The sequence below is a fragment of the Numida meleagris genome, chromosome 5 (genome assembly GCF_002078875.1).
Source record: "Numida meleagris isolate 19003 breed g44 Domestic line chromosome 5, NumMel1.0, whole genome shotgun sequence".
Classification (NCBI taxonomy): Eukaryota; Metazoa; Chordata; class Aves; order Galliformes; family Numididae; genus Numida; species Numida meleagris.
This window is the reverse complement of record NC_034413.1, coordinates 22,370,006-22,394,936: the sequence shown is the minus strand read 5'-3', so window position 1 is coordinate 22,394,936 and position 24,931 is coordinate 22,370,006. Positions and strand designations below refer to the sequence as shown.

The window sequence follows — 24,931 nt, the reverse complement described above, 5'->3', positions numbered from 1 at the left end:
CCACAAATTCACTTTTTCCCCTAATTCCTATAAACTATTCACCAGCAAACTGTTTGTAGTGATCAATTTGTTTCTGGAGTTCCTGTGTGCTTGCTTCCTCAATTATACAGTGAAAACTATGCAACTTTCATCCTCCTTTTGGAGTCCTATTACTGTATCTGGTAGCTTTTATTATTCTAGTGTCCCAGTTGCACTAGCATTGCCAAGCACACTACAGAATTTAGACCCTGCCTAATGCTATTAAAAAAAAAAATAAAATTACAACTGTATTTTTATTCTAGCAAAAAAAAATTTCCAGTAAAGGCTCTGTAACCACTTCGGTAGCTTGGTGTGTAACCTCCCATGAAAGTCTTATTTAGTTAAACAGTGACCTCAGTGCCCATTGGACCTGCTGTCAGTCTTGCTTTCAGTTTTTAGCTCCTTCCCTGGGTTTGGCTCCTACAGGGCATGAGGAATAATAAAAACATCTGCCCTCACCCCAGGAAGCTGGTGGAGTTTTACCCAGAAGGATGTGTGCTGCTGTTGATCATCTTTTCAGTACTCAGTGCCACCACAATCAGTGGGAACAGCAGAACAAGATAATCATGAAGAGAGTGGTTCTGAGCCAAATCTGCAGACATCAAATGACAAAATATTTTATAGTGACTCAATCCTCCCTACCCCGGCCAAGCAAACAGTAAATTCAAAATTAAGAAGGAAGATACGTAGGTTGCCCCAAAAGTAATGCCTCTGGTTTATTTCTATGGAAACAACAATAGATACAAAGAGTACAATGACAATATGTGATAGAAAAATTCTCAGCTACAAAGCACTGTTTTCCAGCGTGGTCTCCACCATTAGCTATGCATTTTCACCAGCAATGAATGAGAGCCTGCATACTCATAAAAATCTACATGGCTGTCTGGAACACAACTTGTCTTTCCTGTCATCACTAGTGCTGAAATGCACCACGCATTGCCTCACTGTGCTCACATCCACTGTTTGGTCTCCGTAAATATTCAGCAAGTGTAGATTAATGTCAATGGGTGCTATTTTTTCCTCATGTCAGAATTCAGTGACACACCTTTGCTTCATCTGCACTTTCTTGTCAGACACTCAGACTGCCCCTCTGCTGCCATCTGTCACACAGCAACAAAATGTGAAATGTGAAACAAAATGAAATATTGGTGGGAAAGTTCAGCCTCTACTGCCATATCACCAACATCTGCCTCTTATGTCATGGGTGAACATAATAAAATAGGAGGCATTACTTTTGGAACAGCCCTTGTACATTCTTATCTCCTGAATTAACTGTCTTAGATCATAAATCTCTTAACATTTTTCTTTGTCAGTTCTACTGATCCAACTGGAAGCTCAGAGGCTTCTTTCCCATCATTATTACTGCATTAGGATAAACATCTTAAGATGGCTAGAGGTCACGAGTGTATAAAATGGAAGGATTACAGAGGTTAAAGTATTGTTGCATTTTGAAAAAGCAGGTTTAGAATGGAAGTGAGGAGATTAGTCAGAAGATATAGCTCAATCTCTGTACTGCCATAGTTCTGGGCAGAGTGGTATCATTTTGTATTTATTATTATCTTGTGATCCTTCACAACAGTTATTTACATCAATCTATCTGTTTTTCCAGGTTGTCATCTCTTTAGAGATGGTAGTATTCAGAGAAGAGTAACAGAGTATTCAGAGTAGAGAAACACAGGCAACTTTTTTTTCTTTTCTCGTTATTGTTAAGGGATGCTTTAGAAAAAAAACTGTTAAAATTATGGGTGGCACCTACGTCCTTGGGAAGCTGTATGAGGTACTTACGCAGCACTGTAAATGGAGAAAGACTCAAAGGCTTCAAGGTGGTGAGTAGGGTCTGTAAACAGTGAACAGTGTAAACTGCGACAGCCTGCTTTGATGAGCTGTTTGTTTAAAAGTCATCAGCTGATCTTTATGCTGCTGCAGACTCTTTTACCAGAATAATCTATATAAAATTCAAAGGGAAAGAAGAAATTTTAGGCTTTGTAATAGTAACATCAGATTATCACCAAGCTGCAAGATAAAAACAAAGGGCATAGCTGATTTCCACCTCTCCTCTAGACTTAAATTTCTGCAGTAGAATTAACTCTATTACAGATCATTGTCAACTTCTTCTGCCCTGCTTGATGGCTGAACAAATTAAAAATCAGTATTTGGCGATGATTAAACAATTATTATTCTTTAATTTCTTTCCTTCCGTTATTTAATCTCAGAAAAATTGCTAAAAATTTAAATTGACCTATCTTCTCACCTCTGTTATCTTTCCTGGTCAGTGGAATGTAACTGCTAGCTGTATCATGTATAATTTATAGACAGGTTGAGTATTCAGTGGTAAGGTGTTCTTATGTAATATGCAGTATTTGCTGGTTTGGTAAATCTTGAAGCCAAAAACTGCAGAATTATGAGCTGAAACAATACCTGCCTGTCCAGCACCTTGCCTGTCCTCTGCTACTAATATAGGGACTGTTCCTATCAATTCTCACTTCTGAGCAACTTCAAAGAGCTCTTCTCATTCAGAAAAAGACATTTCAGAACAGGAGCTTTCTCTCCAAAGTTTGTAATAGACAGATTCAATCTTGTATGTGCAAGAAAACTTAAATATAAGTCTTTCTGTTATGAGAGTCAAAAATTGGCACTAAGTATCTTTATTTTCCAGTAGCCTTCTGATTGCTTACAAAGGCTATGTTCAATGTCACTGCTAAGCATTAGCTCCAGCAGTGCATCACTGGTACACTCATAAGAGAAGGAGCTGATCTCTCTGTCAGTCAGATTAGTTATTCCTGCTATTTAAATGATATGAAAGTTGTAAATCATAGAATGGGACCTATTCTAATAGCTTGTTAGCAATGGTTGAAAAATTACAGAGGCTGAAATGCTTGCAACAGGATTTTCCACTCTTTTACAAAATAGGTTTAAAATAAATGGATTAAAATGATGATACTTGGGATGTATAAATTATGTAAAGCCAGAAATTTTGGTTTTAAATCAGAAAATATTTTTATTCAGCTGTACAGTACAGGACAAATATCCTATTACATTAAAATTTTTTGAGATCTTGACTTTCAGATTGGTTTTAATCTGTTACTTTTTACATTTCATCTCTTTGAAGTCAAAATTAAGTGTAATTTAGTTTGAAATACAACACAGACTGAGCTCTTCATGACAGTCTATCCCTGTTTTCCTATTTTTTTAAATCTGAAGTTTTTTATATACCTCGTAATACTACTTTTCTTTTTCTTGAAGATTCAGATCTTGGAGTCATTGATTTTTGCCATGTTCCTGCTAATCGTTGTTGATTGAAATGCTGGAAAGAAAGTCCCTAAAGTTTCAGGTACTAGAAAAGACCCTGGGGGAAAACTCCAACCAGCAATCATCTTACATTTAGAGTTTAACTAATTCTCCAGTGTATGCCCAAAGGTGAAAACCGTACTCCATATGAAACTTTAATCTACCACTACAGAACAATAATAAGTTAATAAATTTTGACTGACACTTGTGCTGCACTTATACCTTGTTTTTAGTATTAAAATATTAGATGTAATAAGTGGACACAGTAGTCATTTCTGTAGCAGCTACTGCCGTGATTGTTTTTAGTCCTGGCCTCTGCTGCTGCTCAGAAACTTGAATACATGGGTCTAATTTATTTGATGCTGTAAACCTGTCTGTTCCATGTCACTCTCTATATCTAATATCCCTCCTGCCAGCCCCAAACAAACCACCAAAATAAAATATAACCACCAAAAAAACCCCATACAATAAACAAGCAAAAAAACCCAACAACTTAATCAAGAACTGTTAAATGACAGATTATATTGGGGCCATACCATGTCCTTGCTGAAGTAGATATTTAATGTGCAGTGCTGGGTTCTCTCTCCAGCTGATTCTCCCTTTTTTTTGTTCAGCCCTTGGTATTGCTTTGCTTCTGGTAGGTAGATTTAATTTTTCCTGTAATGCAGCTTTCAAGATGAGGTTAATAACACTGAAGAGAATTCGCTGGCCTTGTTCTCATTCTATATGGCTTGAATCAAAATTTATGGAGCTGTATTATGCAAGTCAAACAAAAATTTAGCTTTCCCCTGTCCTCTGCCTTAGATTTCAGTCAGTGTCTATGAATTTTCAGAAGCTGTTTGTTTATTTGCATCATAAATGTACCAGTTGCTGTATTTGTAGTGATTTTGATGCTGATATTTACTGTCTGGAAAGCAAAATGAAATATTCTATTTTACCTAAAAGAAATTTATTAAAAAGAATAAATTTTTCTTCTTGTGGGTTTGAAAACTTTTGTCCATTTAATTTTCTGTGTAATGGAGTTGTGAGTTTAAGGTTGCACACAAATAGTCTCCATAGCAGTGTGTAACGAATGAGGTCATAGCTACTTGATTAAGTAATGGCACTTGCACATTTCATAGTCTGAGATGACTGGTCCTTTAGGGTAAAATGCTTTCTTATTTCAAAATGTTCATTTAAATTGCTGCTTTACATCTAAGTCTGCATTTTCAACATTTTTGAAAATCACAACTCTGCACCTTTCCTCCAGTCTCCTGCCTGTTTTTTTTACGTGCTCTGTCTCACTCTAACTCCCATAAAGTTCCTCCAGTTTGAATGCTGCATTATGCTCTGTAATCTTTGAAGTGAGAAGTGCTGTCTGCTATTAAATATTTTTAATTACTTATTGGCTGACTTTCTGTTCTTCAAATATTTATATGCTACATGCTGGAACTTAATTTCCTATGTCAGCAAAGGCTTAGATATGGTTTTATATTCTACAGAGCTGCTTTTAATTCATTTTAACTTCCTTTGTAATTTTAATGCAATAAACATAAATATTATATTAGTACTCCTGAATCAAAAAAGTCCTTAAAGGTGACTGGTTTGGCTAATTTGCAAGGTAATGATTTATTCCTTTGTATTCTTCAAGTCAACATTGATCTGTGTGTTTAACGGTAATACCAAATAGTTACATTTGCGAGTCTCACAGTTATTTTTGTCCTACTGCCTCCTTCCTTCTTTTTTTATCCTGTTAGCTTTAAAACCTCTTGAAAAATCATGTCTCTTTATAAAAATGTAAATACAAATAAAGTTTATTTGACTCAAGTAAGGCTGCTTATACTCCCAAACAATATGTGCTATTTGTATAATAGAAACAGCAAGTGTTTGTGCCCTTTCCTCCCACGTGCAAACATTTGATTTGAATAAAATGAGGACCTAAAATTTCTGTGAGCAATTTTTCTAGGGAGTTCTCTAGTTCATGAAAATGAGGACTTGAATCTGTTATGCCAGGGCCAAGATACCAGCTTTGGAGCAGTCCCAGTACCTTCTGGTTAGTGACTGTTCCTAAACTTGTGTAATGCCTTTCTTGACCCATCCAGTCTGTGACTTTTGGGCATCAGAAAGGATTGTTAAAGAGTTGCTAGTGCTATGTGCTCTAGTTTTGTCATCTTCTATAATACACAGCAGCTGAGCTCTTTGAAGATTGCTCTGTTGGAACATACCATTAAACTGTACTGTTTCTCACTTTGATTTTGAAGAGAGAAAAGGTGAGGCGGAAAGAATTACCTTCTACAATATAGTCTGGCATCTCTTTCTCTCTTATACCTCTTTTTCCACAAAGAGGAAATGATTGCAAAATCAGTATCATGAAAGAAAGCACACTGTTTGCTAATAGATAAAAGCTTTCTCTTCTGCAGCTAAGCAGGATGGAGAAATGCATGCTACTGGAAAGATATTGAGAAATGTAATTTCACTTGCAAAGCAGTTTGACAACTTATTTTATACGTTGAAATTACTTATATCTATTAATATAGTAAAACTTCTACCTCTGGAGCTTTTTAATGATTTACTCTACTTTTTAATGATCTATTCTAATTATGAACATTCCTGGTAGATAAGGGGCTTTTCAGCAGTTTCATTATTTCAGCTTTTACTGCTTACGTTCTTTCATAATTTAAATCATATAGAGAAGATTTACTGGTAATTTATGTCATAAAATGAGGCAAAATCAAATAATTCCTTTTTTTTTCCCATTTATTCTTCCTTTTACAGTAGTTTTAATAAAACATATATGAAGGGGCGATTGAAACAACGGATTATTTTTTTGGAGATTGGTATTAATGTTAACAGCAATGACAAAATTTTATGAAATAAGGTGAAGTACTTCCTATAATCAAGATAAATAATTTAGGTCACTTTTTCTTGTTTAAGTCTTTTTTCTTGTGTTCATGAAGTGCTTTCAGACTTTCAGATTGCAGTGAATATAGCGTCACAAAAATTAGTTAAGTATGAAGACAATATGTGATTTTTTTTCTATTGCTTGTAGTAAATTATTGATTAATTATTGATACATGCAATATTCTAGCATCTGTGGCAGAAAGAAGTTTCTCTTGGATTAAACAGTCAGTGGGGTGTGAATAATTTGTTAGTGTTCTTTTAACAATAATATCCTGTATTTTCATTTGTGTTTTCTTTGATTTGGCTTCTGTTAGGGAGAAAACAAAATGGTAGAATGTAATAGAAAATGTCTACACTTTTTTCCCTACTTATGGTTTTCTATCAAGCAACCAATCCCATTTTATAATTTTGATAACTAAGTCCCTTCTGACATTACTTCATATATTTTTACAAATTTAGTATCTGTCATTAAATGTTGGTAATCTGGCCTGGATACTCTGAAGTTCTTTATAAAATACATGTTCTGAACAAATGGTAGCAATATAATGCTTGAAGTACAAAACTGATTGTTTAACACTAATCCTCTGTCTTACATAGTAAGTATCTGATCTGCTTAATACACCTATTTCTATGATAATGATAAGTCTCCTTTGATTTAAGCTGTGTCCCCATTAATAAAATGAAATGCTTGTTTTGCCCTTTTCCTTGCTACTTTATAATTGAACTGGGGCTTTAGGGAATATTTTAATGTGATAATAGTTCAGTCTTCCTACAGAAAATTAGTAAGGAATGGCCTGTTGATTACAGAAAAGGAAAATAAATCTGTGGGTACGAGGCAGATATTATTCTGAAAACTTGTTAAATACTTTCAGTGAATACTTCTAACTTCTACATCACTGACTTGTCTAGTTTGTTTGTTTATTGCAGACAGTAAATTATTATGTAGATTTGTAACACATTTATTGTTTATTTCTATAAGTGTGGTCTGATTATACAATCAGAAATAACAAAGGGAAGCTAGTAGATTTGTTTTCATGAGTAAATAGAAAGGAAACTGATCAAAGAAACTTCTGAGCTTATAGTCAATGTTTATACAACTATTGCCATAAAACTTTGTTAATTTGTACTAAGCATCATAAATTCTTAAAAACCACTCTGTCCATTTAAATGCATACAAGTTTGAAATGACTTTGTTTATATCCTAGACTTTCAGTTGTATCATGCTCTGCTTCTTTCAGTCTCTTTCATTAATTTTGATTTTTTTTAATTGTTGTTAGATGGCCATGTAATATTTAATCCTTCTATATTCCTTGTCTGTTTACTGTTCTATAACTTTAGTTAGGTGCTATTTTTATCATCTGTTTTTACTTTCCTATTAAGTTTCTTTTTCACCTCAGCATAATGCCTGGAGTCCTTTGTTGCTTCCATTTTACACTTCTGTCTTGTATTTCAAAATTTATGAAGATAAATAAAAGGAGTAAAACTAGACTTTGGGAGAAGTTTGGCTATTAAATATCAATAGCAAGGAAGAGAAATCTGAGAATAATGTGTAAATTAACGTTCTGCTTGTCTCCCAAGCCTGTGTCCAAGAATGGCCCAGGAATAATTAAGACAGAAAGTCAAAAGCAAGTTAGGAACACAGAATCAGATGACTTACAAGTTGTTTATACATCTATTGTATTTATTTTGCCTCTTTTGTTAAGGACATAGGAATAGTGTTTTCCAGTATTTCTAAAGTCTCTTATATACACCTGCAAGAACCATTATGGTATGTGGTCTTTTTCTGTCCTGATCTGTGGCTCAGGGCATCCTAAAATAGACAGCTATGTGTTTGGAAAAATCAGTCTAAAATTCCTTAGTCAGAACCTTAGATTTCCATGTGTTGGAAACTCAGAAATTGTATATAGCATCCAATCTCCACTCTTTGTGAAGCCCAGTGGGCAAAGTCGTTTCCTGCTGATGTTTACTAAGATGGTCTCCAAATAATTTAACTTTTTCTTATGTCAGATGGCAGGAAATAAGAGCCTATAACTCCTCCACTAACATGTAGAAAGTCCTAGACTTTGAACTAAATATTTTTGTTCTTTCTTAAAATTTCAGATAATGTAGGTCTCTGCTGTTTTTTATCATCAAGTGAGAACTATACTCAGGAACCCATCATTTGACAGGCTGTTATGCTGTTTGTGGGTCATGGCTGGAACACTGCATTTTACTCGAGTAGTTTCCTTTGCCTCTCAGGTCAAGGTTTTAGCATTAATTCCTCTACTGCAGCAATTTTTGTCAGTCAAAACAATGAAAAAAAGATTTTAAACAAATAACACATATTGGAAATATGAAGGACACAGAAAAAACATCAGGATTACTGAAAGTATGTGCTAATGCAACAGGGAAGCTTGTCACTGGAAAAAGAAAACATTTGGCCCTGCAACCTAGAGCTTTCACAGTGAAGGAGTTTTTGGTCAGCGCAGAAAGTGAGAGCCTGGTTGCAGCTAAGGACTGGAAAGGAACTTCTGAAAGAATGAAGAAAATATAATAGTTAGTCTTAAGTTAATAAGAAAAATTTTGGAAGCTATTTAGGACTTAATTTTTCTTATCCTGCTAAATTTGTAAAACCCAAATTATGCAGCCCGTGAATATTTCATGAGAGAAAAATGCCTGGCTATTTCATCAGTCATGTTTTCCATAGATCATTCTGTTGCCTTTTATTCAGTGAAAGGAATAATGTTTTTCTGGATATCAATAATTAATCCTTTTATACTAGCCAAGCTGTAGCTGCAGTATGATACCTGACGTCAATGCAACCTAATATTGACTACAAACCTTACGTTCTAAGAAGTACTGTGGACAGGCCATTTTATAAAGAGTACCTCTTATCTGATATTTCGTTACTTTAGCCTTTCCTTTCTCATTCCTACAAGACTCACAGTTTCCAAAGAGGTTTGTAAATCTCCGTACAGCTATTTGCTATTTATTTCTTACCTTCATATCTGCTTTTTTTTTGTTAATATTCTGTTGAATTCCTGTGTTGGATAAACTGCAGTAGAATGGGTGAGATGGGTGAACTGCTTCAGGTTTTTTTTTTTTTTTTACTTCCTAATGCTGAATGAACCGGCACTTACTAATTACTTAGAATAAAAATTACAGATGGTAACTAAAACAGATTGAGAACATCTGTCGTGGCAAAGTATTCAGATGGTACCTGATATTTTGACAGGCATAGCATGTTATCCAGCTGCTGAGAACACAGCATAATATTTGGGCTTTTTAGACCCCTGTTTGAAGCTATCAACTTGGCTAGAAAATCTGTTTAAGGCCATGTAAGTACTGTTTTTCAGTATCTGCTTAATTGACCATACTGCTTCAGTGTGTATGATGTGGACGTGACTCAGTATTCCCATTGCAGTGATACTTCATGAATTCTGTATTGTAGTCATAGTAGTTAAATGTTAGGTAATCAAGACTTTTGCTTCATCACATTTTAACTCAGTTGTTTTTACTCCTCTTATTTTTACCTCCCTGTCTCCTAAGTTTTCGAACATATTTTAACAAATAATCACATTTTTCTCTGTACTAATACTTCAGAGAGCTTACCAGGCTCAGAGAGTACTTACCATACTGCCCTGTGTCTTTAGGGTTTCTGAGAAGTCAGAGTACTCTCAATTGATGCTTAAATTTTCATAGTATTTTTTTCTGATTTTATTTTATGCAGCTCTAAGTTGAATGAGTGTCTGTGTAGTTCTGTTTTTGTTCAGATATTCTAGAGAGAGATATAGTGAAGCAGGCAGGACTACATTTTTAGAAATGCAAACCGTTCATGAGTCTTTCTCTTTTTAAAGTCTGCTTTCTTAGGGTAACTATGTTTAGGCATTGTTTGTGCAATCTAAACAAATACAGTTGAAAATGTAAGACAAAGCATTGAAGTTTCTGATCCAGGACCAGGTCAGGCCACTGCTAGAACGGTGAGTCCTGCTTCCTGCATCCCCCTCCCCTCCTCATCATGGATTCTGTTCTATTTTGTCACAAAATCCAGGAAAGATATGTGATGAAATATACATCTCTCTTTATCTACCTGAACGTTCCTATCATCAAGTAATTAAAATAATGAGCACTTTGTTAAACAACAGGTAAGCAGTCTGCGTAAAGATAGTATTATCTTACTTGTAGCTACTGAGCCTGTAAATAATTAAACAATTACCATCACTGTCAGGTTATTGTTAAGCACCTTTTTGCAGTTTGCAGTGTTGGTTAGTTAATGCTTTGAGGTGAAGAAATAGCAGTAGGACAGGACTGTACAGTCAATAACAGGACTGATTTATACAGTGTCAGTGAAAGTGGCCTTCAAATCTCCCTTAGTGATCTCTGCAAAATTGCATAATGATTTGGGAATAAATGTTCCTTAATATTTAATTGGCATTTAAGTAAACCACAGAGATGAAAAATATGAAAACATCCCAACTAAATATGATTATTACATGACAATAATTTGCCTGAATATTAGTCATATCTGTAACAATGGCAGGAGTTAGGCTTGATATGTAATTGATCATGATACTCTCTTCCAGAGGATACTTAGCAGTGAAAGATTGTTTGAAATACGTTAATTAAGAAATAATGGGTGTGGGAGATTTTAAAGGAGGCAAAATAAGTGGTATAAGTGCATAAGTACAGCTGCCCCAGTACTGCAGACTTCAGTATCTTCAGATAACTATATTTTGAATAGAGTTTTCACATCTTATTGCTATGTTCAATTGGCAACCAGAAGTCAACGTTACTCTGCAAAGAGCTGTAGAGAATAAGAATGTATTGGAAATGTAAGTTACCCTTCTCCTTCAACAAAGTAATTTCTTTAGTTTTATTGAGTGTTAGGAAATATTATTTTTATGTTCTTATTAATAATTATGTCTTGTAAATTATTTGATACATTGACAAGAAGGTTGTGGATAAGAAACATGTAAGCAACAATATTTTCCAACCTTAATATTTTAAAGTTCACTGCCATAAAATGGATTTTTCTGTTCAGAGGTTTTTATTTAATGTCCTGTGGTTCTGTGACTTTCTAGAACAAAATCTGTAATTAGGGATATTTTTCAGCAAGGTGTGCATGCCTGTGATTTCAAATAGGAATGCTAGGAGGAAAAATCAAGAAAATCTGTGGTTTCATCCTTGTTCTGCCTCTGACTTCATGGGTGACTGATTTAGGCACCAAATTACTGTCTCAGTTTCTTATCCAAGAAGAAGAGCTAATTACATCCCTCCTATTATGAAAACCACATTAATATCCAGTATAAGCTTGTTTGGTGTATGCAAGTGTGTAGCCAACTGGGGCCCACGTGCTTCACAGAGGAGGATTGTGAAGTAAAATCTGATGTGAAAAGTTTACAGTCTGAAATACAGGCTTTAACAGCCATGAAAGGCAGATAAACTGGTGGGAAGAGAGAAGCAGTGTGGAGCACGTGTAACTTTTAAGAAATCTGTGGCAGTCTGGGTGCTGCAGGGCTGTGACCCACCCAGGCTCGCAGCCAGAGCTGCCTCAGCCAGGACAGCAAGGAGCAGCCTCTGGTATCCAGGTGCTGCTCTTGGGCCAGGCCGAGATGTCAGCCCATGGATGTGAGGGTCAGGATCAACCCCAGTGATCAAAGACAGTTATGGGATGACCGGGTTGATGGGCTCTGCTTGATGGCGCATGTAGCTTGGTAGGGCTGTGAGGAGCTGAAGGCCCTCATCTGTGATGAAATGGTGCCCTGGGCCATGGGTAGGGTGGGGAGGCCACAGAGGAGGGGCCAGGGCCTTGGAGATTGACTAGATAACAATATTCTATTTTTATTTTATTCTAATATTCTGTCTATGCGGTATGTTTCTGTCAGTGCTGAGTGCAAAACATCTCATTCATTGTGTTCATATTTATCAAAGAATGAGGTCCAGCTATGCAAATACAGAGTGGCTTTTGTCTTTTATCTGGTTATTTGCTTAGAAAGCACTGAATTACTCTTGTAACTGTGAGTAACTTGTTCTAAATGATATGATTGTGTCATGCTCATTGCTACTAAGAAAACAGAGCCTCTATTTCGAGTTAGAGAGTACCAGATAAGAATCTGACTAGATAATTATGATGCTAAACTGAGATTCTACAAAAAGAACTATTGGTCCCGATATTGCATTTTTAGTGCTGCTCCACTGCCCTTTGACAGCTTCTGTGCAACTGCTTTATTATTTTGGCACTGCCACTATGTTTACGTCTACCTGTGTCCTCAAGGTCATCTCACAACTGCGGATTCTGACCCCAATATGTGTAGCATTCATACTACAGTAATAATCACTCAACCAGTGTGAGACATCTTTGCTTTTTTAATAGAAGTCCCAAAAAGGGTTAATGACAATACTTTTACTTCTTAGTGGCCTATAATGATCTATAAGCAAAATCTTCCAAGATGTTGGCCTGTGCTGAGTGCTTGAAACACTAATGTATATCTGTGTGCAGTTCAAGTGCTCTGTACTTACCTTAGCATAGAATTTTGCTGCCTCCCCTATGCTTTTCTTTTCTGTTTAATGTAACTTGTCAAGTATTTAGGAAGTCATTAGTTTTATGCTGTCACTGAAGGCATGCTCACGGCATAGTCTGATATTTGCATGTGATCTGTTTTAAATGCTGTGCAATCTAAGCTGGCTTTTGCTATCATTTCCCTGGATTTTTGTGCAGCATCCATGACTGTAGCACATAGCAGGCAGTTTCATCCTTGCTGCAGCATTTGTGAGAGGCTGATCTGAATTCCAATGTGTGTGACTCATCAGTCAGCTTAGCGCAGCTGAGGCTCCTCTTTAAGTTCTATCTATCTGTTCTATGAGAGCCACTCACTGTGATGTATTACACACTTTCATTGAAACACTGGTTCAATGATAGTATGGAGCTCCCTGCAGATTCTCTGTGGTGTATTATTGTCTTGTTACATCATGCTTCTTAGTGAAGGCTTACCCAGATAATTAATTGTAATGATAGTAATTTAAATTGTATGTATTTCGTGTTCACACTTAGTACACACAGTTTTGAACTAATAGATCAAACAGTCCTTCAGTATATGTCTTAAATTCTTTTACATGTAGCTCTATAATTGCATACATGAGTCTTGGAGATTATGCTGCATGTAAAGAAGTAACGTATAGCATATTTTATGCCAAATATATGCCTTTAAAGTTTAATGTAATGAAGAATATTATCTGTTAGGCACCTTACTGAATAGCTGCTTATGGAGAGACATGGCTAAGGAGGTGCTTAATTTCATGTAGCAGGAATCCAGCAGGACTATTTTGTTCATAGGATTGCTCATACCATTTCCTAGCCATAACTCTATGTTGACTTTAATTGTCAAACTGTTAAACATTAACAAACCCAAACCCTTACATTGCAGGAGGCCCAGAAGATCAATGGTGGTGGAGATACGCAGGCAGATGGGGCCTGCAAGCCAACAGATGAAAAAGAGGAGAATGTGGCAGCAGAAGTGGGATGGATGACCTCCGTGAAAGACTGGGCAGGAGTCATGATATCTGCACAGACATTAACTGGCAGAGTACTTGTAAGTTTTCTGTGATTTTCTATTCTTGTATTTTAAAGAACATTTGTTATAAAACACTGTGTCCCAGCATTAGTGGAGGACTTTTGGTTGATTTGTTGCAGTAGCACTGAGTCAAGACTAATTTTCTTTCTTAGAACTAAAATAGCAGACTAATTCCTACTGCAAAGATAAGCAGAGACAACAAGGAAGGAGTGGTCTTTCCTACCGTAGCTTCAGACTGATCCACTCCTGCCCCAACCTATTTCGGTATTCTGACACTATGATTCTGAGCTTTGAAGACTAAGCTTAGTAATTTCATATTCATATTATATCATAAAACTACAGACTTATTTCGTCTGGAAATTTTCTTTAGGAAATTAGCAAAATTCCATTTTGTTAGCAAAAATGAAAGCCAACTTGGAAAATAAGTGTAAAGATATATGTAGATAGTGGACAGAACTGTAAAGCTGAGACACGTTTGAACTGGTCATGCAGTGGGACACATTTCCAGTTCTAACTGACAGAAATGATTTTATGTTCTCCCGATCAATTCTTCTATGAACTTAAGAAATATTTTTGTTATGAAGCAGTTATGTATCAAACAGAGTCACAAATAGTGATAGCATGTAATTTAAAGTTCTGGTAAAAACCTTACTTTTTTCACTTTATCTGAATATAATTATTTTATAGTCTTGTCAAATCATACATAATTGCAAAGAGTTTTCTGTGGAATTCATAGGAGTTTAAGATGTCTCCTGTGTAATTTGTTGTTGTTGATAAAAGGCAAGTACTTACTAAGAAACAGCTGAAGTGTTTTAAATCCTATTTAAATTTTGTGTAATCCCAGAGATTCTTGAACTAGTTTGGGTTAAAATGAAAGCAGAATTTGTGTCCTTGGTTACTTTGTTTAAGAGCTATTTTACTGTGAGTCAGTTCTTTTTTTTTTTTTAAGAAATTATTTGGTGTTGGGTAGGAAAGGGAAAGAAAGGAAATAAATTGTTAATTCTATTCAAGTCTTTTACCCTGAAAAGTTTAGGTGGTTTAGTGACTACTGCCTTATTTAGTTGTACAATAATATTATTTCCATTTTGTTTTCCTAACAAAATACATTCTGTTGATTTGCTTATGTTAAATGAGGACTTTTATCAATAGGTTGAAAATGTGTTCCAGTGCCTCTTTTAGCATTACGTATCTCTTCAATGTCAGACTGACATATTGATCATCTTATGAGAAGCAGCGTATTGATCTTTCACATGTTTTTCTGACATCTTCATTATTAAAAATAACTATTCTTAGAGCCAAGTTCTTTTTGCAGTTTAAGTACCATGGTTAGGTCATGCGAAACCAGTCTTTTGCTACTGGCTATGCATTCAGAATCTAGTCAGTGTTGTTTTTAGTGAGGTGAATGTGAGCACAAATACAAAGCAACTGTTGGGGACAAAGCATAAAATATAAAACACATATTACTTTGTATTTTTATTTAAGATGGTGGGAGAACTTGTTCAATTCCATTTGATTGTGCTTATTTCTTTTTGGGTAACATCTTATACTTACAATTTACCACTGAATTTTAAGAGGTACTTGTTTATTTCCAGTTTTATTTGCAGTCAGCTGAGCAATCATTGAGCAGATTACTTATGAGTGTATATATCTGAATTCTTCTCGTGTGACGGCAGCTACTGTACACTTATCAATACAGCTAAGCAGCTGAGAAACAAGTGGCAGACTATGGGGCCTACTAGTTAATTTTGGTTAGTTGAGAAAATGAGTGATATTTATTTTAAAACACCAGTTTCAGGATATGAATTGATAGGATTTAGTTTTTGGAAGACCATTTTCAAAATGAACATTAACTTTTCACTTAAGATTTACATTATGGTTATATTTGCTAATGATGAATGGCTTCAATGAATGTTTTTGCTAAAGAGAGTATTCGCATTATTTGCAGATATAGCATATTGCTAAGTCAAGTCAATATATTTATCAAGTATTGTTTGAAAATTTTATTGCTTATGAATTCCTACTAACTTAACACAATCTGTTTCTACTGGCTATTATATTTCTGAATCAATATGTGGATTTTTTTTTTCCCTCGGAGAATGAGCTTGTGGCTTAACAGTACTATGGAATGAAAATCATATGAGACATCTACAGATAAAGAAATTATAGAATTTTTTTACACTGTAAGATTTTAAATTAAAGTCAATCTTTGCACACTTGTTACTGCTTTAGGAACTTAAATTCTGTACATTTTGTACATGAAGGAATATCTGCACTACTCAGTTTCATCTGAAAGGCAGGTTTTGGAAGAATCATAAAGATTGGAAAAGTCCAATAAGATCATCAAGTCCAGCTGTCAACTCATCACCACCATGCTCAGTAAACCATCTCCCTCAGTCCCACATCTACACCTTTACTGAACACCTCCAAAGACAGTGATTCCACTACTTTCCTGGCAGTCTGTTCCAATATTTGAGCAATTTAAAGCCATTACCTCTCACTGCTAGTTATGTGGGAGTGCTTCAAGCATGCTTCCATGCCAGACACCATTGTATCAGACTGCCCCTTTGCTGCCATCTGACTCACAGCAACAAAATGTAACAGAATGTTGGTGGGAAGGGTCAACCTCTACTGCCTTCCCACCAACCTCTGTCTCGGATGTCTTGGGCCAACATAATAAAATAGGAGGCATTACTTTTGGAGTAGCCTTTGTAAACAAGAATTTTACATACTTTTAAAAAATGTGCCCATATTTAATTACATAAGCAAATCATGTAAAAACATTGTAATTGAACTCATGTAGTGCTGTTTGTAGGCCATGGCATAAATCTAAATTACAAAACAAGGTAAAAATTCAGGGAAATTCTGATTTACTTTGGAGTACTACAATATAATGTGATAGATGATGGAAGTATCAGGTAAAAGTTCCTGAGGTAGGCTTCTCAAATAGGAAGCAGAAGCATTCGTAATTAATCTGAACAACCAGGAAATTGGAGGTGTTTTTGCTTCCTGAAATTAAATTTTTTAATCATTCAAGTAAGAAGAAAAAGACTTCCTTAATTAAGCAATTTAAAGTGCATGATATACAAGGGAAAGCTGTAAGTATACTGTTGAAGTTGCTACAGGTTAATCTAGGACACATTTGAATATGGGCTTTCCTTTAAACCAAGAAATTAAATTATAACTGTAATTGTAAATCTGTGAGATAAAAATGACAGAGCATATTGTCGTTTTCTTGCATTTTAACACATGACATGTAAATGCATAGCAGAGAGAAGAGCTTTGCGTAGCTGTCTGGTGCTGAGTGCCATGTGGTGGTTTAGCATGCTACCTTGACTCACAGTAACAGAAACAGGCAAATTTGTGTTAAACTGGAGTGCTTAGAGCTTTGCTTTTTCGTCACTATATAATGAAAATGTCTTAAATTGGCAACATTGTTTGAATAATGAGAATAAAAGCCATCAGAGGAAAAATAAAGGGTGGAGGCATGGGCAAATAGTGGCAGTAGTATAATAATGAAGTTATTTCATTAGAAGACTACCTAAGTTGCTTTCTTAATGTTCTTAATAACTACATTAAGTACCAGAAGAAGAGGAAGTGCTCATGAGAAGGTGCTTTCTTGACTTGAATTTAAAAAGTTTCCCAGTATGCGTTTAAAATGAAACAGGAAGTTTCTATAAGACAGATTGATTGGACTGTATAGTTGTTGCTGAATTCTCTTTATTTATCAAAAAAAAAAAAATCCAGGAGTCTTTTTTTTTTTTTTTTTCCCCTGATCTGGCTACTGAATGTGTTCACAGGATGAAAAATGCAAGTCTTGCAAATGTTTTGGCAAGATAGAGCAAAGTTTTGAAATTAGTAATAAAACTTGTGACTAGGCTTTGCTTGGCAGAGGATCTCATTTTGTAAGGTTTAAACATCAGACTTTCTGAGAAATCAGTGTCAAAACTTTAGAATATGGTTAGAAGTCAGAATCAAAGCCCGCCAGGTCAGCAGAGAGTGCACTACATTTTTACTAACAAAAGATCTAGATTCCTGTTTGGACTTCTGGAAAATTGTTAAAAATGTTACAATGCCTCACTGCTCATTCAGTGAAAGAGTGGTGTATTTCTGTGACTATGAAAATTTTAACCAGTCAAGTTTTGTAATTTCATTATAATTATCACATTTCAATATGTTTCTGAAATACAACTAAATTTACAATGTTCTTGCTCAAGCAAGCATTATTAAATGTGAGTTAATTTTTTATAAATGTGTCATAAAGATAATCTTTATGAAAAATGATACCAAATAAGAGTACCCTAGTCAGAGGGGAAAAAAAAAGCATGCATGAAGCAATGGAGTGAAAAATACCTTCTTTTTCTTAAATATTTATATTCAGAAGAATGGTTTGAGAGCTGGTGTAGCGTTTATTTAGGGAAAAAAAAAAGCAAGCAAAAAAAACCAAAAAAGTTTTGCATTTTTAAATATGAGTGATTTAATAGATTTTCCTGGAAAAAAAATTATAAATATGCAAGGTACTGTTTGCTTCCTTTTTTAGGATGTTTTTACAGCCTGCTTCACTTTTTCTACTTTTTTTTTTTTTTCTGAAGGAGATTCAAATTTTTTTCACATTAGATAAAAAAAGCCAACTACCTCTTGCAGTAAGTTACAGTTGCCTAGCAGCCGAAGTCAAATTTAACAGCATAGAATTTATTTGGCATTTCTCTGTGTTTCCAAAGGCAGTTTCCAAAGACAGTACCGGCTATTTTACTAGACTTGCAGAGCAGGAGGAGAAGTCCTGTTCTGCTTGAGACATCTCACAACTTGAAATTCAACATAATTTCTCCATGGCAAAGAAAGTTTTTTGTAAATTTTGGTCTTTTTCTTTCCAGTGTGGGATCCTATCATTCAGGAGTTCTCCTGCAACTGAACATTGTGTGGAATTGACAATTTTATTTATTTATTTATTTTGCTGAGCACCTGTAATGTTCTTATGATGAACTGTCATTCTTGGATAATAGCATTTGTTTTGCAAACTATTGATTAAGTCATGACAATTTTTCTTAGTTAATTAAAGAAAGTTTAGTGTGAACTCCCCATGGTTAGGCAAAAATATCTAGAAATGTTTATTTTCAAGAGAAGTGCCACATATTCCCTTGTTTTCTTTTGTAAACTACAGGCAAAGAAGAACTTTTGGCCTCCAGGTCTGGCTGCATAGGCAGGAGCTATGGGATGCCCCATGTTCTCAGCATTTTTTCATGCATTTATTGAACCAAGGTCTATACCAAGACTCATTTTGATAAGCTAATAAAATTATTCACAAAAGTTAAAACAAAATTAGTATTTCTTTGCATGTAGATATAATTCTTTAAATCACTCATTAAAGATTTATTGCAATGTTTACTGTCATCCTGTTTGAGGAGAGAGGACATCATTCTTTTTCCTGCTTGGTAATGTATCTACTTCCAGTTTGTAGTTTAAAACTGAGATTGATGACTCAGAATGTTTCAGGAATGTTATAATAAATGGTCTAATTACATTAACCATTTACCTTCTTACTTGTCTCTGAGCATGCCAGAACAATAAATAGATGTTAATAAATTAAATATACAGTACTTAAGACAGATGACTGTATTTTATGTTAGGTAAAACCCAAAGGAGTTAATAATGAACTTAAGTGTGGAAATGAGTAGCGCTTTGATACCCATGGTAGCAAGTATTTGGCAGATGAACTTCAGTGTGTGTAAATCTAGGGCAACAAATCAGGGAAAAAAAATTCTCAAACCCCTAAAGAACATAGACTTAGCAGGTTGGGAAGCTTGTATGAAGGCTGGATACAAAGCAACTGAGAATGAATCTATCTGTATTTTAGTGTATTTTAGTGTAGCTGTACAGATCTATTATTTGCAAATTTATTCCACTTCTCTAATGTTCTTCAGGGATAGTTTGGATTTTACATCTCACTATTCAGAAGTGAGTTTATCTGTTTGTTTAGTTATATTTAATGTTGGTTAGGTCTTGGTGGCACATAAATAAATCCAAGAGGTGTCTTCTAGATTACTTTAATCTCCTATGATAGTGATTTCCTAGGTTTTCATAGGAAGAGGAACAGTGCTTCTCCATTTGAGTTCAAAAGGTACTGAATGATAATGAAATAGAGTAGGAAGCGTTGAGTAAGTCTTGCTGGTTTCCTTGGTAACTGCAGGTTGCTTGAGTACCATTTATGCATTTTCTTGTTTTCTGAATATTTATTTATTATTGACAATACCTACGATTGTTTTGTTGGGTTTCTGCTTTGAATTGAAGAATGTGCTTCTGCCCACAGTCCTGTGGGAGTGAAAATTCTATTAGCGTACACATTTCTTTAGAGTTGGACTTAGCAATTTTGCAATGTAACTACAACATTTATGGTTGTCACTACCCCTTTAGATGACCACCTCATGGTCTTTATTAGAAACTCTCATAATTTAAAAAAAAAATATGAGAAATTGGAAAAAGTGTAATGGTTGCAAATGTAGTAGAGAAAATAAAGTAATAAAAACAAGAATATGAACATTTCTAGTATGGATCAATACCTAGGACAAATAAGTTACTTTATTACCAGATGTGACATTGTAATAAGAGAAGAAATGTTTCTAATTCCTTCCTCCATCAGCTTTCTTTCAGTGTTAATCTATGACATTCTTGATCTCTTTTTTTGTCTTCCATGAAGTGCATGGATAATCAAACATAAATAGTATTTTCTATTGTTACCAATTTTAAATAGTGCTATGTGAAGGTGGATTGGGTGAGTGTCATGTAAATGTATGTGCTAAAATCAAATCAAGAATAGGATATACTCTTTGTTTACAACAGAATGAGACCTGAAGTGCACTGAGATCGGGACATAAAGTCATTCATTTGAATTCCTAGCTCAGAAAATGAAAAATGTAGAAACAGAAATTTAAGTGTATACATCAGATACAACTCAGAAATAAATATCTCAAAATGACTGTTTGTGGTGTTTCTGTCACTTTATAACTTCTACTATGGGGATTGCCAACTGTAAAGCTATCTTTGGAAACTTTGTGCTGTGTTGCAGATTATTCTGTGCCTTGCTAACAGCATCAGTTACAATACTATTATCAAGCATAAGACTTCTTCCCACAGTGGGAATAAGTAAATTCTCCTGACATTTTTGAAATCTACTGCCTTTTTTTTCCCCTAAATTAAGGTACCTGTGGCATTCTACCATTACAATGAGGAATAGCAAACACAGTTGCAAATCATACTGTGTCAAGTATTTAATGTTATTCAAAGAGAAATATAGATAAGAATTATTCTGAGAAAGTCAGGAACACAGGTAGCATTCTGACTCTTAGAGCATGGCTTAGGGCTTAAAACTGGCTTAGATAAACTACTGCTTAAAACTGGCTTAGGTAAACTGCTGCTAAAGAGGATGACTTCTGTTATACAAGTCTTTATTGTTGAAAAGTATTTGTAATACTGTATGATTACATTAATGTCAAATACAAGTTAGGAAAAGTCTTTGCTAATTCTTTCTTGAGTACAACTAAGAATATATATAAAATAGTATAGTATATAAAAGTATACAAATACACATTTTCCTCATTATAGTAGTATGTTGCATTGTCTTGATAAAACTGGTGTAGAGGAAATTTAGCTTCCACCTATGGGCTGTTTAAAATAGTCAGATATTGGACAAAAAGATACGGACGCAAATGTTGCAAGTGAAGCATATTTGCAAAACTCTCCAGAGACGCTGTGATCTCTGATGCAAAGGGCTGCTGTAATGATGCAGTTAATACTGTTTAATATGATTCTTCCTACATTTAGTACACTTAATAAAATTGTGCTTGTAATCAAAAATAAAGCAGTGATGGAATTTTGAATATGTTTCTGCTTAAGTTCTTGTGCAGCTTTACCATGAGTGTTTTGTTCTGAGGTGTGGAATCAACTGCTTAACTCATGATCTTTAAAAAAAAAAAAAAAGCTACACTTCAGTGTTTAGAAATAAATAATATTTTATATCCATACAGAGTACAGAATATCAAAATCAGTCTCCTTTTATGTCTTACATATTCAGTATGTTCTTTGTTATTTGATAGTTACTTGAATCTGTGCAAGCTACCCGAGAAATGTTTTCTGTATATTCTAATTGACTTCAGAAGTTCTACGTGACTTCTTAAACATGCATTACTTGGGCACAAGAGAATCCTCTCTGGTGTAATTAATGCTTAGTTGCAGCTTCAAATGCTGCAGAAAGACAACTTGACAACTTACCACTAAAGCTGCTGAAAGTCCCACTTCTCTTGTGAAGTCTAGTGCTGCTGGAGGAATAGTATGCCACTCAGATGGGATGAGTTAAAGTGCTGGATACTGGCATATAGATCTTGCTGGCTTAATTTTAAATGAAGTGGCTGGAATGCATGACTGATATGTTAGTAAGATTTTTTTTTTATAGTTCTCCTTATTGGTGAGGTTTGGAAAGCTTGTTTCAGTCTGAAGTATTAAACACAAGGCTTGTCTGTCTGAGAAGGGAGCAGAAAACTAATGGTAGAAACCATGTTAAAAGTGGTGAATTCAAAGCAAAAAATATGGGAATATTAACTGCCTGTTATGTGTACTTCGCCTAGAATCTGCAAAATCTCAGAATCTTCTAGAAGTCCGGAGAAAAATTCACTAAATTTAGGGGAGAAACATGTATGTATGCTCTGGCTTGTTCTGCTCCATTTTACCAAGTAAGAGAATCTCCGTGCCGTAGACACTTCCCTTTGTCTCAGGATGAAGATGAGAAAAACGTTTAAATAGGGAAGGTGGGGGAAACTGAGAGTTATTATTATTTTCTCAAAAAAGGCAAGAACTTCTTAGAAGATTGGAGTAGTTCTGCTGCTTCTTTCTGTCTTGAGAAGACTGCATCACTTTCTCTATACAGTTTTCTTCCATTCAGCATAGCTAGCTGGATGGTAAGGTAATGTCTGCAATGTAATTCCATGCCTTATAGTGAGGGAGGAAGACGCTAGTTACAGAACCACTGACTGATCATGGGGTAGGGTTCTCAAAACTAACTGAAGTAGGGTAGGTATAGAATAGAAAAGGAAACGTAACTGGATTCTTTGCCTTTTTGCAGAGCCTAAAATTTTGATTTAAACCACGGTTTGATTATTAGTTATTAGAATGCTGATACCACATAAGGAACCATAATGCAATATGGAACCTGATCCTGCCTCGTGTACACTTATTCTTCACTGCATAGAAACTGTGTCATCTAGTTTAGTCAGATGCCCACAGTCCTCTCACTGAAAAACATGCAACTCCTACGTACTGTTAAGGAAACAATTTATGCCTGTCAGGCTAAAATCTTGCAAAAATTTCCTCTGTAGAGATGAGTAGATTTAGTGAGCCATCTGATTGTTGTGATACACAAAATTTGATACTGTCGTGAGCCTTCTGAAAAGTCTACCATTATATTTATTCACCTAACATGCATTCTGAAGATACTAAATGTACTTTGAGCAAAGAATAGCCATGTATCTTGGTAACAAGCAATAGCACGCTATCTGCACGTTAACGTCAATTAAAAATGTTTGCAGCATCTTTGTGAGTTGTTCAGTTTTATAATTTGTTCTTTTTTAACCTAGCCCTCATTAAAAAAAGGTAGGAGGAAATGAAGTCTGGCCACATTAGGTTTGGCTGCCTTGTTTTCAATTTTTAAATCTATCCAAACCAGAGCCTTTAAGGTAAAGCCCTATCTGGAGAATTCTGAAGTGGAAGAATCTCATAAGCTTCTTTTTGGAAGTATCTTCTACTCAGGCTTTCTATCTGACAAAAGTTTCATGCATAGTGCAGAAACAATAACTGCATTAATTGAAGAAATTGCTGGAGTCTGTAAAGGAAAAATATGTTTAAGAAAAAACTATGTTTGAATTTGATTGTCAGTTTCACTTTACAGCTGAATCCTTCCTCCATGAGAGAAAGGAGAAGAATGGTCAGGGAAGGGATCTGGCATTCAGCTTCAGTCTGCTCTTTTCCATTAAAATTTACCAACAAACTGCCACTAGGGCAGCTGATATCTACATGTTTTGAATGTTATTAGACTGACTGGACAGTGCTGCATGTTACCATTTAGCTCCATGCTACAATTTAGCAACCAGGCATATGTAAACAGAACCTGGCACAATCAGTTTTTTTTCGTTTAGCTACATAAATCAGATAATTCTACTTTCTACTTGAAGCAATACAAACTAACAAAACTGAATTGTCACATTCCCCAAACTCTCAAATGTACAAGTTAGGTATGGAAACTCAGCCCAGGTACTGAAAAATGGATTCAGCAGGATCTTTCTTGAATATAGCAGCAGTTTGCTATTTGCTCTTTTCTTTTAAAAAGTCCACGGACTACATTTTTTTTCTTTATCTCAACAAAGGCTTAAGCAAATTGATGTTTATGCCTAAAAATTTGTTTTCTTGAGTATGACAAAGCTGCACTCTGTCATAAGGTCTTAAAATTCTTAAAGGATTGTTAAATATTGCAGAAAATGGAGCTGCAAATCTAGTCTTTAATTTGGAAGATTGCTTGAAAATAGTACCTTGTGCGATTTCTAATTCATGAAGTACAGCATAGCCGCTCAACAAGATAACCTTCACTCCTTCTGAAGTACATAAGAATTGAAAATTCTTGTATTACAAAACAGTAACATAAATCAGCATGTTAACGTAAATGGTTGGCACATTGCATAACAGAAATATGTCTGAAAATTCTATACTTTTCTATCAAACACTAGAAAATTATTTCCCTATGGATTACATTTAAGATTGACCTTGTTTTCTCTCATGTTAAACATTGCAAAACTGTTTTGGTGAGTTGATCAGAAACCTCAGTATGAGGTTTTTTACTCTGCTATAGTATGTTTGCAGGTCCAAAATATTGTTCTGGCCTATATTGTTGCATTTGTGTAATACAAATTTCTGGCCTGTTTGTATAAAGTTGTGTATCTCTCTATATATAGATATGTACATATTACATCTCTGTGTCTGTGTGTCACGGTTTTATGATTTTCGGTTATTGGTATTCCACATCATAACATCATGTAGTGGATGTACCTAGTTCTCAGAAGAGAAGGACTACTACAGTCCCCATGGTACTTTGCTCCTTTGTTACCATTTTCCAGCCGGAGGGAAAAGATAGAAGCTCGCAGTATAAAAACTTGCAGATC

The 24,931-nt window shown here is 35.0% G+C and overlaps 1 protein-coding gene across 8 annotated transcripts in view; it reads left to right on the top strand.

The window, feature by feature from the left end:
• KCNMA1 (potassium calcium-activated channel subfamily M alpha 1) overlaps nt 1–24,931 on the top strand; it is a 454,315-nt gene that overhangs the window by 115,174 nt on the left and 314,210 nt on the right. For all 8 annotated transcript variants that reach the window (XM_021398811.1, XM_021398812.1, XM_021398807.1 and 5 more), the window contains one exon: nt 13,590–13,754. In XM_021398811.1, coding sequence (XP_021254486.1) covers nt 13,590–13,754 — 165 coding nt within the window. The remainder of the gene's footprint in view (nt 1–13,589; nt 13,755–24,931) is intronic.